Here is a 17,805-nt window from a genome sequence, read left to right as displayed (position 1 = left end):
GAAGAGAAGAGGTGATTTGAGCTCGTGGATTGGCTGGCGCCTCCCAGAAGGTGTCCAATCGGAGGTTTCGGGGCGCGGGAGACTGTCCTCAGTGGGTGATGCTGGCGAGGTGCAGAAGGGAGCGAGGGAGAGCCTGGCGCGCGCTCCCTCTCTCCAAAGTTCTCTCACGAGTGCCGAAGGCGCAGTGGCTGGGCGTGAGGGGTGCCCTGCCCGGAGAAGAAGGAGGAGGCGCAGCGCCCCCGCCGCCTGGCCATGCGCGCCCTCAACATCACCCCGCAGCAGTTCGCGCGGCTGCTGAGCGCCCACAACGTGACGCGCGAGCAGTTCATCGCCCTGTACGGGCTGCACCCGCTGGTCTACATCCCGGAGCTGCCCGGGCGCGCCAAGCTGGCCTTCGTGCTCCTCTGCGCGCTCATCTTCGCCCTGGCGCTCTTCGGCAACGACCTGGTGCTCTACGTGGTGGCGCGCCGCAGAGCCATGCGCACCGTCACCAACATCTTCATCTGCTCGCTGGCGCTCAGCGACCTGCTCATCGCCTTCTTCTGCGTACCCTTCACCGTGCTGCAGAACATCTCCAGCAACTGGCTGGGGGGTGAGTGAGGCAGAGGCGAGCAAGGCGGGCTTCTCCCCCTCTCCGCCAGGGGGTGACAAAGCTTGGCACCTGCACCCCACCACATCAGGGACATGCAGTGGGTGGGGAGGCAGGTGAGGCAGAGCCTCCCCACCAGAGTCTTTCAAAAAGCGCCGCCATCCTGTGAGGTGCCCAAGCACCCACAACCCATGCTCAGAGTGGGGAGGGAGGGAGTACAGAATGCGTGGGTTGTGGGTGTATGGGTACCTAACACAACAGCCCTGCGCTTTTCAAAGGACTCCAGTGGGGAGGCAGTGCCTCACCTGCCTCAGGCATCTTAACCAGAGGGATTGTCTGTGGATAATAACATGCCAGGGAGACACCAACTGTGTTATTTTTCTGCAGGGAGTTGTAGTGGGTGGGAAGGCAGGTGAGGCAGAGTCTCCCCACCGGCAGTGGCGTCGCTAGGGGGTGCGGGGGGTGCGGTCCGCACGGGGTGACGCGCACGGGGGTGACATGCTAAAATCATGGTGCTTAGGAGTAACCCCATCATATTATATACCGTTGGATGTGGAATTTCGAGCGGAACGCAATGCAAAAAACCAGAGTGAAATATCTCCTTTCTATCAAAAGTTATGGTCAAAAAACTGGAGAACAAAAATGCATGGATCCCTATGGAAAGTGGAAGTGAGCCGTAGCGTGTGTTTATTCTGAGTAGGCGAACTTGCCTTAGTCCCTCGGAAAGGGCAGGCTGAGAGGAATCCAACGAAACCAGAATGGTCCTGATCCAATGAATGCAACCCCCAAAAACACCTGAGAAGGAAGTCCTTCCCTCCAAGCAGATGAATATGTTGAGCCCTATGGAAAGCGAAACTAAGCCTCACGGTTGAATTAACTCACAAGTAAGCAAACGTGCCTTGGCTGGTATGGAAGATCAGGTGAAGGAAGGTGAAGGAGAGTGCAAGGCTACCAGAATGGTCCTGATCCTCTGCACCTGGAGCTAAACAAGTGCTCCAGAAGGCAGCCTCCCCCCCCCCCCCACTATAAAGGATCAAAACAGAGGCTTCAGCTGATAAGGTGAACTTTTTTGAGACTTGCAAAGCCAGGTGTATCCTGACAGTGATCTGGTTTAAACAGAAGTTCTTCAACTGAACTGGGCACTGGGTGGGGCTAAAAACCTTACTGATGGGGGGGGGGGTGTTATTGCAGGCAGGCTAGATTCACTTGGTGGAACAGGGCTGGGTTTGGCTTATTTATTTGTTTTACTTTAATTATTTATACTTATTTATTTTAATTTGCCTGATGATGTCACTTCCACCATGACATCTCTTCTGGTGGGTCTTGCACAGATTGTCATTCTGAAAAGTGGGTCCCAGTGCTAAAAATTTGAGAACTGCTGCAGTAAGGTGTTAGTAAGTTGACACCTGGGGGGGGGGGGTAAGTGACACCACTAGTGACCAAAATCACTAAAATCATAATTTTGAAGAATAATACCATCATGTTATAGATCAATCAATGTGTAATTTCATGCAGAATGTGTTCTATCTTTGTTCTATCAAAAGGTACAGCCCAAAAAACCAGTGGTGGCAGAGTGATGGTATATCACCACGCCCACCACCTGGGGTGTTGCCCCGCCCACTGCATGGGGGATGACGCGCTGGCATCCCGCACTGGGTGACATGAACCCTAGTGACGCCACTGCCCACCCGAGTCCTTTGAAAAGCACCACCACTGTGTGAGGCGCTTTTTTTAGGACTCCTGTAGGGAGGCTCTGCCTCACCTGCCTCCCCACCCCCTCCACATGTGCCTGCACCACATATGTACACACTATTTGGTTTTTCTAGAACAGTGGTTCCCAACCTGGGGTACGGGTACCCCCAGGGGTACTTTAGGAGTACTTGAAAAAGAATGGAATAATGGCTGAAAAGGCAGGTCTGTATTGGAATGCCTTTTGGGGCTGACATTAGAATGCCTTGTGGGGCTAATATGAGGGGTACAATGTACGGAAATGGGCTGCCAAGGGGTATGCAAGTGAAAAAATGTTGGGAATCACTGTTTTAGAATGAGCAGTATCTTGGGTTTAATTTTAAAATGCTGCTAGTCCTCATGGAGGCACCAAAAATGGCTGGAAAGATCAAGTGTACAGTAGACCCCTTTTGGAGGATAATGCAGCTGCAGCCTTACCTCTGTAGTCTCCCTGAGCAGGCAGCAATTTCAAGTAAAGATTCTGGCAGTCCTCCTTCCTGCTTCACAACTCTACATGGTTGTAAGATTTTTTTTTTTAATTGTTGGGATTGATCCATCTTTCTTTAGCAGTAGATGTCAGCCACCCTCTGTTCTCATGTTCTCACACGAAGCTTGGCTTTACAGCAAAATGAATTTTTTTCTTTTTCACATCTTCTACCAGTGGAAGAGATTAGATCCTATCAATCTCTCAATCTAACCTAAAAGGTGCCCATTCTTTAGCTGAACTGCTTCCACCTCTAATGTAGGTGGAAGCCCATCCTTAAAGGCCTCTCAACCTGTTGATTTTGCTGGACCTCTCAGTTACTTTTAATAACAACATTCTTCTTCTGAACCGCTTTACTGGGCTGGTGTTTGGTGGGGGGAATCAGGGCTAGCTCAGCCATGAGCTGACTGAAGTAGTTGCTTAAGGTAGGGAGTTGGGACTTGCTCTCTACCCTGTTTTGTTGAAGGAGGCAGACTAGGCTGATTATGATAGGAATAATCCCAGGGTGCTCTGTCCATTCTTTTTGTTTCAACAAAAAGTAGGAAGCTTTTAGCAGGAAGAAGTGGTGATGGACCTCAAGGTAAGAGGATGGAGTATGAAGGAATATGGATTGATGTGCTTGGTTGTTATTTTCTGCTCCACTGCTGTTCTCCTTGCCTGCCAGCTGCTTCCTTAAGTAGCAACTTAGGCAACTGAGGGGGTGATGGCAGTGGTATTAGTACTGGTGATGGGGTATATGTTAGCCAAAGTATGTGCAAATGTATTTATTTTTAAACAGCGGGGTGCAGAAGTGTCAGAGGTGGTGAATCTACCCCAATTCAAGTGGCAAAGTCACTGGGTCTCCCTGGGGAGGCACTATTTTGCCATGACTCTTCATTTTCCAGAGGGTAAGGCTGAGAAAGTGGTGCTGAGAAACTAGCATTTGACCACTTGCAGTGGTGCAGCTGAGAGGGTGCAGGGGGTAGCAATGCACCGGCAACAAGCTTTAGGAGAGCAACAACCTGAGCATAACACTCATGGCCACAATTGTGAAAATCTTGGTATTTTTGAATAATACCATCATGTTGTGTACCATTCAATGCAGAATGCAATTAAACAAACCCCATCAAAATATCTCTATTCTGTAAAATGTTGTAGCCAAATAACCAGAAAATAAAAACACATTTCCCCCATTTTCACTATTTTTAAAGCTCAGGCACGACATCACTTCCAGGGCATCATTTTGAGCCCGACACCAGAGTGAATGATCATTAGCTACGCCACTGACCACTTGGCTTTTGTTCAGAAAGTATTTCAGTTGATTTAATGCCCTGTATCATTTATTGCTTTCAGTTCTTCTGGTTTGATAGCTACTACAACCAATGACAGCATTGTATTTTGGCTAGTGAGCACCAATTCCGCTAGCACTTTTTCAGACAGGTTTTTGCTATCCGGGAAAATATATCTCATATTACTTGAGTCATTAGTATTTTATGGTAGGTTTTTTTTTTTTTGTTATAAGTTACTTTAAGGGACAGGAAAGCAGGGTAAAAATGGATAGATCAGTATTTCTCAAACTGTGGGCCTGTACCCACTGGGGGTTGCAACCTGATTTTTGGTGGGTCACTAAAAGGTGATGGAATGATCAGATAACTAATTGCCTCAAGCTCTGAGACTATTGAAAAATCAGATACTGTTAACTGCTAATTACCCTGCAAATAGCTCAGCTCCTGCAGTTTGCAAGCTTGTGTAAATATAAGGAGATAAATATTTCAGAGTCTTTTTTCTGGTTAATATTACTTGTTTAATTTATTTATATATTTATATTATTTCTTGCTAGATCTCCTTCTCTTAAAGTCTGGTACACCCGGTAGAGTGTTATTTTTAAAAAATGTGTCCCGCTGCTACAAAGTTTGGGAACCACTGGGCTAGATAATAATCATTGTCCCACAGAGAAAATGGAGCCTTTCGAATTCAACTTAATCAAAATTCAGCAAACATTGAGATAGGGAGTTGACAGAAGGAATAAATAATATTAATTTGGATATTATTGTGTTTTACCATAGATACTTGCCTATAGTACGTAAATTTTTTGCCAAGTAATCAAGCTCAAATTATCACTTCACCTTATCTCTGGGTCAATCAGAGGGCAGAGCCTTTCAACTCTAAAAAGTTTTGTTTCTTTCGCAAGCGGCAGGCAGGCACCGATCATTAGAAGCAATGCAGAGATCTTTTGTTTCTGTAGTAACTTCCCTGGGAAATTCCAGCCAAAGTTAACCTTTTATGTTCCCTTTTGCAAATGCTGCTGCAACCTGGTTCCTTTGTGCAAATGCATGCATTTGGCAGAAGCCTTTTTTTCAACACCAGGATGGGATCCTCCTTTCCATTAGAAATAAAGTCCCAGGCTACAATTCAGTGCACCATTATTTAGAATAACTCCCATGGAAAGCAGTGGGTCTACTTCTGAATAAAAAGTGTTGCAAATATATGCAGCTGCATCTCTTTGCTGTGAATTGAATTGCACATTCCCAGTTATGTGTTATAAGTTGTATGTTATATGTAGAGTTTCTGGCTTAACACACCAGACACCTTAAAGGTGGATTTGATTCATGGTTCTCCTGCAGTGGTTCCCAACCTTTTTCATTTGCATATCCCTTGGCAGCCCATTTCCATAAATCGTACCCTTCATATTAGCAAAATGTTTGTAATAATACAAGCCCTCATCTCCTCTCTATGAAAACCGAGACTTCATGTATTCATCACATATTTTCTCCTTTCATCTGTTTGAAGAACAGAAGGCTCTGTCTTTGCACTGTTTTGCACCAGAAGTGTGCTGAGAAATTCTGGGTGATTGATCACTTTCCATATTATGTTTCAGCTTTTTTACTGTGCTGGTTTTCAATCACTGGTTCATACATGAACTGATGACCAAAAACTAGCTATTGGTGGGGTTTTCACAGCCAACTAGCTACCTTCCTTCCTGCTTTGTTGGTTCTTGCAAGACATTCTGGAGCACAACCTGCCTTTTTTTGCCATTATTGCATTCTTTTTCAAGTACCCCTAAAGGTCCTGTTGAGTGTCCCTGGAGTACATGAATACCAGGTTGGGAACCACTGTTTTACTGGTATGTAGTTTACAGTGCACTTACTCTGATAATGTTTACAAAAAGGTGGTGAAGACCAGAATTTAAAAAGAATAAAAATGTATCTTATGATCTTTTACTAGGTTTTTAATAAATTAGAGACTACAGTTCTTAGGTAACAATTAGTGGTAAGTTATTTTTCAGGATCTGGCCTCGGGTAAAATCAGACAAAACTATAGTCAGACACTCTGCTAAGTTTAACCCCCATCCGAGGGTCATAGAAAATGCAATGATTTTTGGCTCAAAACCTGCCCTTGACTTATCTGTGGGGTTGATTTATATGCGAGTGTCTGTGGTAATTATTGTATATCATTTGGACATCTTATTAAGTAAAAAAAGGGGGTTCTGGGTTCTACACCACAGCTTGTGAACAAGCAAGATATGGAAATAGGACTGTGGTAGACACTGTCCTGTCCTTTTATTTGAAGAGGTAGAGGGACACTTGTGATCTTGGGGTTTTTGTTTGCTACACTAAACCATGACTAAGCCCCACTTTCATGTGAATTCTGAACTGTGCCAGAGCAGAAAAGTTTTCTTTTCACCGTTGCTTTGCATTTTATAGTGTAAAGATTTGCTGCCAAGCATTTAATGCACTTTGACATTTAGAACATAGCTTCTATTATTTCAATCATCCACATCAAATAAAAAGCCTAGCATCCTTGTAGTGCCTATGGAAAGGTTTTAAGTGTACCATCTATAACTGGGTAATTGACTTGTACCTTGCCCTCAAGTCACATCATGAAACAAATATTGCTCCAGTTAAATTTAATGAGCTGCAAAGCCCATCCATTGCACCTGCAGACATGATGAATGACTGGCTTGGCAGCGTTAAATGCCAGGGCTTGCTTAATTAGTAGAGGAAATAGAAGATAAACTCTTATTTTTCTGAAATGGGTCCAAATGCCTGTTTATTAAAATTTGAAGTCCAGGAAGGCAGTGTGAAGTTCATACCAAGGGACGATGGGCCCAAAAGATGTAATGAAATGAAGGAATTTATAGCTACCTAATTAGGTACAATTAGACGGAACATCACTGATATTTTTTAAACTAAGAGCTATGCGCGGTAGGCCCCAGAAAAATTCTCCGGGTTCCAATACTTAGAATGGCCAGTGGCTTATTTAGCCATTGAAGTCAAGTGACCTGAGGTACTGGCTTTTCTCTGGAAGACAGTCCATGTAGAGTGAGCTGACTCTCCTATTCCGAAATCAATCTGTATGATTTTGATCAATAGCTATTGGAATGTTCTGAGGTTTATGGAAATACTTATTGAATAAAGCTAAGCCAACTTTTGAGGAAAATATTCTTCTAACACAAACTGCTGATTTAAAAGATCAAACTTTCCAGTTAGTTTTATAAGGAAGATTCCACATAGCAGGAACTGAAATGCATATCAGATTATACTATACTTGTCATGGCATAGTCATGGCATCCTTGCTGTACACTGCAAGGATACCCGTGAAAAATTTATATATCCTCTTCCTGTCATCAGATATTTGGTTTGTATAGGAAAGAACATTGTCTGCAGTCATTCGCAGGCTCTGGAATTCCCTCCTGAATCCACAGTTCCCGGGGAGTGTGGGTGTAGTAGCCTTGCTGGAAAGCTTGCGTCGGCGATTAGGAACGCGCAGCACAGACAGCAGGGTCCTTCACCAAAATGTGTATTTACAGGTACAGTGCAGGTCAGTACAATCAACAAGCATGGGTCCCACGCAGGGAACCCAGAGCCACACACGCCCACAATATGTAGAGCACAGCGACAAAGTGCTCCGCGTCCAGCCATCCAACAACCCTGAAAGACCAGCAGTGGATGCTCTAGTTTTATGGAACATCTGGCTCTGTTGCTGCCAGCATTCTGTGACTGTCCTAGGCATGTCTATTCCGAAGTAAGTCCCATTGTGTTCAGTCAGACTACCAGGAAAGGGTGTATAGGATTGCATCCTAAGACCTTTTATTTGAGCAGGCTTTTAATTTGTAGTTGCTACTGGGGTTTATATGGCTTTTGCACTGCCCTGATTTTTATGCATCATGTTTTTGTGCTGTTAATACCATTTTGTCTTTATTTGTGATTTTATTGTTGTGGTTTTACTTTGAGTGCTTTTATTATATGACTGTTTTATAGTATTGTTTTGGACCTGAGCTGATCTGTTTGCAATTAGCAACCTTGGGTACCAATTTAATATAAGGGCTGATCGGGTTACAAATGCCTCAACAAATAAAATGCAAATGTAATTTTTTATTTTGCTCATGAATTTCTTCCTTTTAGCTTGGTAATTCCAGCATCTGATCCAGGAACTTGCAATAAAAAGGGTTATAGAGGAACAACTTTTCCTCATGTAGCTAGTGAAGAAGATATGTTGCGAAAGTAGCATGTCGCTTTACCCTGGTTTGTGCAAGGTATTTAGTGTCTGGGGACCCAATCCTATCCAACTTTCCTGCTCCGGTATAGCCACAGTGCAGCCCCGTGGTAAGGGTACACATGTTCCCATACCTTGAGAAGGCCCTAGTGACTGCCTCTCCACCACAGGATGCAGTGCAAGCACTCACCAACTGGCACAACTGCACCAGCACTGGAAAATTGAATAGGATTGGGTCCTGAGACACCTAATTTTAGTATGCATATAATTAGTATGCACCTAATTTTAGTGCTTGCACATTAGGTATAGCATGCCACCTGGTTTTTTTTTTAAAAGTTCAAATATATGTTGACTGTTATGTTGCTTAATGAAGTCTCAGAAGTCATCATTGCTAATGTTTTTTAGAGTTCCTACTAACCCATTTTGAAGCACAGGGAGGGAAAGCATGGGGGAGGCATTCTTTGGTGAAGGAAGGATGGAGAGAGGGTGGAATGGGGGCAGGAGCGGCCTGGGAGGGGAGTGGAACTGGCAGAGACCTCCTATACTGGATCCTGCCCCCCATCTCAGGCTCGGAAGCCTGACACGGGGCTTCTCAAGTCTTTAGCTGGTGCAGATTCGAGAAGCCCCATTGCGGAGGCTGTGGCTTTACTAGGGGCATGGGGATGAATGTCCCCTTCTCCCAGTAAGACTTTGGGCAGCTTCCTTGGCCCCACAGAATACTGAGGCAGCCATTTCAGTTCTGCTGTACTGCCCTTGGGTGTACTGGAGCTTAGGATTGGGCTGCCTAGCTGCAATCCTAAGCACTTGAAAATAAGTCTCATTGAAAGTGGAATTTTCTTCTGCATTCATAGACATGCATAGAATTGTGCTTTAAGAAATCCTGTGTGCCAGATCTTAGAGAACAAGGAAGTACATAGGAGAAGATGATCGCTCATGTATCCTAGACCTAGAACATGCAGAAGGAGTTCCTTCATTTGCATGGTCCTTGTAAATCAAACCAAAAGTCATGAACTTCTGCATTTGAAGGCTGGATAGAGTGGACATAGGACTCAGCTGTGCTTGATACAAGCTGGGGTGGTGACTGCCCAGGGACTGATTGCTGTAGTCTCCTCCTCACCTCCACAGGTAGCAGTTAACAGGCTTTTGCCTAGAGGCACGAGCCTCTGGTGCGTGCTGAAGGGCAAGACCCAAAGGGCTCTTAGCCCGTCGATCTTAGCCTCAATCCATTGGACCTTAACAAATCCCTCCGCAACAAAGGGGAAGGGGGGGGGGAAACAATCTCTGCTACTATGCTTCTTAGCTGAGTAAGAAGAAAACCTGAACCAGAGCAAACAAAGTGAAAGCGCTGTGCGGAAGGACTTTGGAATGATGTTGATAGACCAGACCAAAAAGTGCTGGTGATGGCAACAAAGGTAAAGGAGGAATAAGCCTGCTACTACGTGTAGTAAGAGGTAGCTGCAAATGGTGATTTGGACTCTGCCCAATGGTAGGGAACAAAGCAATAACAAATGGGAGATGATGACTAATATTTAAGCTGTGTTCTATTTTCCTTTTAAAATTAATTTTAGGTAGCATTATAATTGATTTTTAACTTGTCCAGATTCTGTTTGTTTGCCTTTTATGTGTTTCTTTACTCCCAGTTTTATTCCTGAAGTGCTATATTGGCTCCCTATTTCTTAATATCTCATATTTTAACGTATGCTTTTATTTTATGTTTTATACTTTTATTCCTTATACTTGGTCTATTGTTTATCTATATCTTATTGTTTGTTTTTAACTTACCTTAATCAGTTAATTTTATCAATAATTTTATATTCATTACTACCAATTTTATTAATAATTTTACTCAATGAATCATTGATAACTACTAACAACCCATAGCCAGCCATTGATCAAAGCATCAGCTAAACTCCCACCTTCTGACCACCTCCAAATTGAGCTCTAGTTTTTTGAGCTTTTTACTTGAATAGCTGGACTGGCAGTGGTGAAGAATAAAAGGCAGCGCACCTTATCGGGGCTCTTCCCCTCCCAAGCCAGCAAAGCAACTCAGAATAGAAGAATGGATGAAAAAAACTACCTGATAATCCAAGAGCTGAACTAGCCAGTCCAATTCCCCCAAGCAAGCCAGCAATGTCTGAATTAGAACAAGGTCCAGGTAACAACTATTCATTAGTACATGAGTCCCCATTGGCAGATACTGGTGTCCTACCAGTAAACGCAATGGAACAACAACCTTTCAACAATCCAGAAGATACCTCTCCCTGTGAGTTAGGACAACAAATGATGCCAGCCCCTATCATCCTCTTTGAATTGTACACAGCGTTCAATTTCAGTTGTTAGACTTTATGGGTGATTATGCGGTTTTAATGGGCAAATGGGTATTGGCAATAATTATTAAATTGGACCAGCTAACAAACCAAATTGCTTATTGTGCAACACCTGCAACAAAGGCCGAAAGGCCACATTCTAGGGAAACCTTGGAAAATGCTCCAGACACAGTTTCTTCAGCCAAAGCGACACTCTCCACAGAGACTCCTGACCCTCTGGCCCATTGCGTAAAGACCAACAATATGCAAGTTGACTATGTGTTGCAAACATGTCAGCTATGCCTAGAAATGCAGAACCTGCCTGTCAATCAAGGACGCTGGACGAATAAGAGACAGAGCATTCTGGCTCTAAGTAGCCTCTTACATATGGACTTACAATTTATAGATTTGGTAGAACTTGAGAAACTTTCCTCTCCACTCGCCAAAACAAGATTTCTACTTAAATTTGCCAGCTCGGTAATCCCATTAACCCTTCTTAGAATGTCCTTAGAATTAACCCTAACCCTTCTTAGAATTTTAGAGAATCTAAAAGTCCAAAATTGCCATCAATATATTATACTTTGAAATGTAAATTGTCTGAAGCTGTTAAACAGGATCAGGAGCAGCTCATGAAGGCTAGCCGGGAATTCTTATATAATACCATTAAAACCAATAACACTGCCGGTTTTTGGAAACTTATCTCAAGCTCCTTTCAACAACGTACCTTTTTTATTCCTCCAATTTCCGTTTTAACTTGGGAACAGTACTTTCATGCCATTTTCTATTATGATAGCAAGCCCCCTTCAGCTAGTACCTTAGAACCTGTAAACACCCCTGATTGCCCAACAGTCACAACCCAGTATGTAAAGCAACTCCTTAGTAAATTGAAAGCTAGTAAGGCCAGTGGCCCTGATAAACTTCCACCTGATCTATTTAAATGGTGGGCGTCACTCTTGGCTCATTTATTTACAATAATAAAAAATACTGGTATATTGCCAACCTCTTAGACCCAATCCATAATTGTCCCTATTTACAAAAAGGGAGATAAAAAGTTCCCCGGGAGCTACAGACTAATTACAGCCCAGTCCTGAGCTGTCTGGGGCGCCCAGGCTTGGTGGCACTGAGGAGGGCTGTCACTGAATCCAGCGCCTCCTGCGCTACTGCGGGAGGCACCTTGGGAGAAGGGACATTCGTCCCCTTCCCCTGAGTAAGGCAAGCAGCCCCACAATGGGGCAACTCACTTTACTGCCAATCAAAAGGTCAGCAGTAAGGAAAAGGTGCTTGTGTAGGGCGCGCAGCCCTACACAAGTGCAATGGATGCTGCAGAGTAGAGTTCCGTGGATCCTCCTCCCTCCCTCACCCGCCACGCTTCCCACCCTCCCTCTCTCCGCCCACCACCGGCCTCCGCTCTCCCTGGAACGCCTCCTCCCCGCCCCCTTCCCTGCCCGCACCTACCGTGCTGCTGGTTGGCGGTCCAGGAGACTGCCAAGCTGTGGGAGCTGGGTGACTGCCCGGCACTAGCTTAGCACCGGCCGGCGCTGGGCTAGCACGGGTGGGAGCCCGGCGGTGAGCCCCGCGAACGTGCCTTACAGCATGTTTGCGACTGTGCTCGGCGGCATGGAGCCATGCCATCGAGCACTGGATTAGGCTCTTAGTCTATTATCAGTAGTGGGTAAAATTTACGCTAGCCACCTACTTCTCTGGATAAAGGACCAAAATATTCTTGACCCAGAAGGTTGTATAGCTGGTAAATCTACTTTGAACAATTGTTTGCTACTATCTCAATTTCCAAGCAGGTAAAACAAGCTAAATCCCACCTTTATGCTGCTTTCCTAGATTTAAAAGCTGCATTTAAAAGCTATTGACAGAGATCTATTATGGGCAAAACTAGCAAATGTGGGCCTTGACAATAGACTGCTTTTTCTGATACAAAGTCTCTACCTCAACACCTCTTGCAGGATTAGATTAACCCAGCATGGCAAACTATCAGGACAAATTATTACAAACAAAGGTGTGAAGCAGGGATGCACCCTTGCTCCAATCTTATTTAATTTGTTCATAAATGATCTTGCCCCTTTCTTGCAAAATATAGACAGTCAGAGCCCTCGACTTGGTACCCTTTCCATACCAATTTTACTTTTTGCTGATGATATAGTATTACTGTCGTGTACCAAGGTAGGACTGAAACGCCTAACAAAAGCCTGTGTGCATTACTGCTCCTGCAGTAAGCTGTCTACTAATTATGATAAATCTAAAATAGTAGTATTCAGCAAAAGGTGTAGACTTTTTTCTTGGATTTTTAATGGTAAAAATATTCAGCAAATTAAGCAATTTAAGTATTTAGGAGTCTACTTTCATTACCAGTTATCCTGGGCAACTCACCATCAAGCCAGGATTAATGCAGCAAACTTGACATCTCAGGCAATTTACTGTTGTTTTCATAAGTGGGGCAATTCTTTTATCCCAGCTGCTGTAAAGATCTTTCAAGCCATGGTTGCTCGAAATAACAAGGTTCAAACTGTTATTTGCCTCACCTATTTGGATGTCTGCTGTTAATAGCTCTGTTGAAAGGATCCAGACAACTTTTCTTTACAGTGTATTTGCTGTGTTCCTTATGCTGTCTTATGTTTAGAAGCAGGAGCTATCAGACTAGAGACAGTGGCATGGCTTCATTCTTTCAGGTTTTGGATTCAGATCAGTTATATATCAAACAACGATCCCTTCCTTAAGGGCATGTTCTCCTTTATACATTGGTATACTACCACCTGTGCTGCGAATGGCTCGCTATCTTTCTTTCCTGAAGAATCCACAGGAGTGATATGCCCTCACCCTAGCGAGGTGCAGCACGCTCCCCTCTAAAGTCTTAATTGGAAGATTCAGTGCAGTCCCGTATGAAGCACGACTTTGCCCATGTAATAGCAAGACGGTAGAGTGCCTGACTCACACATTACTGTATTGCAATCTATATAAGGTTATTTGTTTACTCAGACCCAATGCTCTCAAAATTTCCGGGATATCCTGATAAATTCATTCTGCAACATCTGCTGCACAAAGTTGATGAATTGCTTATTACCCAATTAGCAACCTTTAGAAAATTGGTAATACAGTGCCGCAGAGCTCTCCCTCCATTTACTCAATTGATATAAACTAATGTAAGTCTAGTAAGAGCTATTAACATAGACAATACTAACTCATGATGATGCCTCTGTTGACTATAAAAATTTTATTCTTTGACCTTCTGACCTCCAATCAATGTTGGAATGGGCGTACTGCTCATGTAACCATTTGTACTATTTATTCCTACTTTTTGTTTGTTTTTATGTCTCATATGCCAATAAAGGTGAATGATATGAAATGAAATGCATTTGAAGAAAGCATGCCAAAAGCAAAGTAAGGGGCTTTTTGTTTTTGTGCAGAGGTATACCCGAGGTGGTGTTGGGTGGCATTCCAGGTTGAGCTGTCCCACCTATAACTCTGAATTTTTCTTCCACAGATCTGTTCCCCCTTTCCCCACTTCCTTCCTTCCCTTCTAGGAAACATACTAGTTTAGTAAAGACATAGCACTGCCTCAGAAGCAACTCTTGTATTGAATACAAACCATTCTTTGTACACATATTGATTTGCTTGCTTGTCTGCTTTTGCATTTCCCTGTCTAATTATTGTAATTTATCCACCACTAAGTAGTACTGTCTGGGGTCTGGCCCGAGTCTCTACTTGCCTGGACATGGCTAAGCTCCTAGCCAGCAGGCTTTTCCACAGGGGTGGTAGCAGTGACACAAGGTCTCCCACCTCACCAGTGGGACTGGCCCCAAGGAGACAAGAGACATGGGAGCCCCACCTCTTCCTAATTGCAGTTGGGTCAGCCCCACTATGATCCAGGGAGAATCCTGGTCGGGAGACTGACGTCTGGGGCAAGGGGGGGGGGTAGAGCTGCCATCAGTAAGCTCCAGAGAAGCAGAGTTGGTGAGTCCTTGCAAGATCAGGAGCCTGGGAGGCTGTCAGGCCAGGATTATGCAGCCCTGCCAGGAGAAAGGGGTGAACAAGGAGGTGGAGATGCTCAGTATAACTCCAGGAGAGCCAGTGATGAGGACACTCTGGAGGAGGCTGGCTAGCAGGTAGCATCCTGAGCACTGCCATTCCAGGAGGGCGAGCAAAACACTAAGTTTTTTTCAGGAGCAGGGAGGCCTGTGTAAAGAGCCCCCAACCCTTGCCTTTAGATCCAGTCATGGCTGCAAAAGCCTTTGTCTGAAAAAAACTTAGCATTTTGTGCCCCCTCCAGGAACACCAGTGAGTCTGAGCTGGCCAGTCAGTGACCCTAAACAAGGCTGCTGGCAGGGAGGAGGACCAGTGGATGATGAAACCCCCTCCCCCTGCCTATTTCTGAGGCTACTAGATCCTTTGATAGGCTGGGAGACTGAAGGGTGTCCAACCACAACCTTCTCTGGCTCTAGCGGTAACCTCTTACGAAGCCCCAATATCAGTTATTCCGGGGGCAACCATCTCTCTCCCAGCAGTGCTGACAAGTACTATATATTTTATTACTTTTGACTACTGTCTCCTAAATCTCTTGAATGCTAGCCTTCTTTTGGGATGTGCCATAGGCCAGTGATCAAAATCCCTAGAAAACACTTCTTTCAGTACACGTGCAAATGTGCTTACACGTGTAACTAATTTAAGTGTGATAAGAATACCATCCACCACCAAAGGGCTACCATCAGCAGTAGAAAAATCAGCAGATCACATGTGCAAGAGTTTCTTGCTCTAGCATGGCTTTGAAACTTTCTTGACATCACAGTAATTTAAGCGCTTCAGCGATATCAGCATGGAGTTGCAATAAAAGGGAAAAGCTGCACTTGTCTAAGAAAACTGTCTGTTATGCAGCTTTCAGAGTCACAGTGGCACTACTGGGACAAAAAGGGTGGTAGCCCATTTCTCTTGCTTCCAAACTCATTCCACAAGCGGTGCTGTTCAGAAAACAATATTATTGACAGGACTTCTTGATACATTCATGCCTCAAGTTGCTTGCTCAAATGATGCCCATCTTCATTGAATTAGTTCTACTATGTTGAGAAAATATTTAAGCCTGGAATTTGATGAAACTGAACATTAAGAGAGCATAGTACCTCCTCATCTAAACAGATAAGCCTTCTGTTGGACAAGGTCAGATCTCTCATTTTCAACCAGGGTAGTTGAGCGTAAATTGACTGTGCAAATTCAAGCATTCCTTGGATTTACCTTGCTGCTGGCACAGTTTCTTCAAATGCAGCAGGACTTCTGGCTTGATATAAAGGGACCATGTGAATGAAGGAACTTCTTCATTTGCAAATCCCCTGTAAATCAAACCCTAAGTCCTGCTCTTCTGTGTTTGAGGAAGCCTTGCCAGGAGGAAGGAAAAGAGGGAGATGATTCTGTTTCTGCCTGCCACTTTTAACAGACAGAAAGCATATCAAAGTGACTTACATCTAAGGTGGACTGGAGGTAGATGCAATCAATGACCAGATACAATGGAGGACACAGTGCCTATACTTTTAACCATTGTATAGAAGAGGGAATTTTGTCAGGTGCAGCAGGAGCATGGAAGGATTTAAAAAGCTGCACCTGTCAAATTCCGTCTTCTATACAGTGGTTAAAAGTATAGGTAGTGGGTCCTCCATTGTATCTGGTCACTCTGATGGCAGTAGATGGGCGAAGGGTACCCTGAATCTATTGCCCTCTCACTCCCCCAGCAACTCACTGCTGATACATGCAACTGTTATCATCTAACCTTATGGAAGGAGTGCCCCTTGTAATAGGGTGAAGAGAGGGTGAGGAAGGAGAGACACAGCATCACTGAAATTGGTCAGGTCTGAAACAGAAGAAAACTGGAAGGTCACTTTACCCTAGGACAGGTAGACAGTAGAACAGAATGGGAGCAGGACTGGAAAAGTGATAACCGTGCTATGGAAATGAGTGTGTTTTAAACTGGGGGCAAATGGGTTTTTCATAGGGATACTGGTTTCTCAGGTGAGAGAGAGAGAGAGAAAGAGAGAGAGAGAGAGAGAGAGTGCTCCTTCAAATATGCACAGAGACACTGTGGGGAGGCTGAGGATCAGAGAGCTGACTGAGATCTCACTCACAATAACAGACATTGGTACTGGCTCTTAGACAAGTTGGCTCTCACACAAGGGAGTTTAAAAAATCAGCTGGTCCCTGCATCTGTGAGTTCTGCAACAGGCTACTTCTGCTTATATTAACCCAGTTTCTCTTTAACCTGATTTATATATATCACACACACACACACACACACACACACACTGCTCAAAACAATAAAGGGAACACTTAAACAACACAATGTCACTCCAAGTCAATCACACTTCTGTGAAATCAAACTGTCCACCTAGGAAGCCACACCGATTGACAATCAAGTTCACATGCCTTTGCACAAATGGAGTAGACAACAGGTGGAAATCATAGGCAAGTAACAAGACATCCCCAATAAAGGAGTGGTTCTGCAGGTGGTGACCACAGACCACTTTGCAGTCCCTATGCTTTCTGGCTGATGTTTGGGTGACCTTTGAATGCTGGCTGTGCTGTCACTCTAGTGGCAGCATGAGGCGGAGTCTGCAACCCACACAAGTGGTTCAGGTAGTGCAGCTCATCCAGGATGGCACATCAATGCGAGCTGTGGCAAGAAGGTTTGCTGTGTCTGTCAGTGTAGTGTCCAGAGCATGGAGGCGCTACCAGGAGACAGGCCAGTATACCAGGAGACATGGAGGAGGCCGTAGGAGGGCAACAACCCAGCATCAGGACCGCTACCTCCGCCTTCGTGCCAGGAGGAACAGAAGGAGCACTGCCAGAGCCTTGCAAAATGACCTCCAGCAGGCTACAAATGTGCATGTGTCTGCTCAAACGGTCAGAAACAGACTCCATGAGGGTGGTATGAGGGCCAGACGTCCGCAGGTGGGGGTTGTGCTGACAGCCCGACACCGTGCAGGACGTTTGGCATTTGCCAGAGAACACCAAGATTGGTAACCTCACCACTGGTGCCCTGTTCTCTTCACAGATGAAAGCAGGTTCACACTGAGCACATGACAGACGTGACAGAGTCTGGAGATGGCAGGGAGAACGTTCTGCTGCCTGCAACATCCTCCAGCATGACCGGTTTGGCAGTGGGTCAGTAATGGTGTGGCGTGGCATTTCTTTGGGGGGCCGCACAGCCCTCCATGTGCTCGCCAGAGGTAGCC

At 44.8% G+C, this 17,805-nt stretch overlaps 1 protein-coding gene across 1 annotated transcript in view; it reads left to right on the top strand.

Annotated features, from left to right (window-relative positions):
* Positions 1 to 252: 252 nt before the first annotated feature.
* QRFPR (pyroglutamylated RFamide peptide receptor) overlaps positions 253 to 17,805 on the top strand; it is a 42,863-nt gene continuing 25,310 nt past the window's right edge. Inside the window, exon 1 of the mRNA XM_066632538.1 lies at positions 253 to 592. Within this exon, the coding sequence (XP_066488635.1) occupies positions 253 to 592 (340 nt within the window). The remainder of the gene's footprint in view (positions 593 to 17,805) is intronic.

The sequence above is a fragment of the Tiliqua scincoides genome, chromosome 6 (assembly GCF_035046505.1).
Source record: "Tiliqua scincoides isolate rTilSci1 chromosome 6, rTilSci1.hap2, whole genome shotgun sequence".
Taxonomy (NCBI): domain Eukaryota; kingdom Metazoa; phylum Chordata; class Lepidosauria; order Squamata; family Scincidae; genus Tiliqua; species Tiliqua scincoides.
The sequence above is the reverse complement of the archived record's forward strand: the minus strand, read 5'-3'. Positions and strand labels throughout refer to the sequence as shown.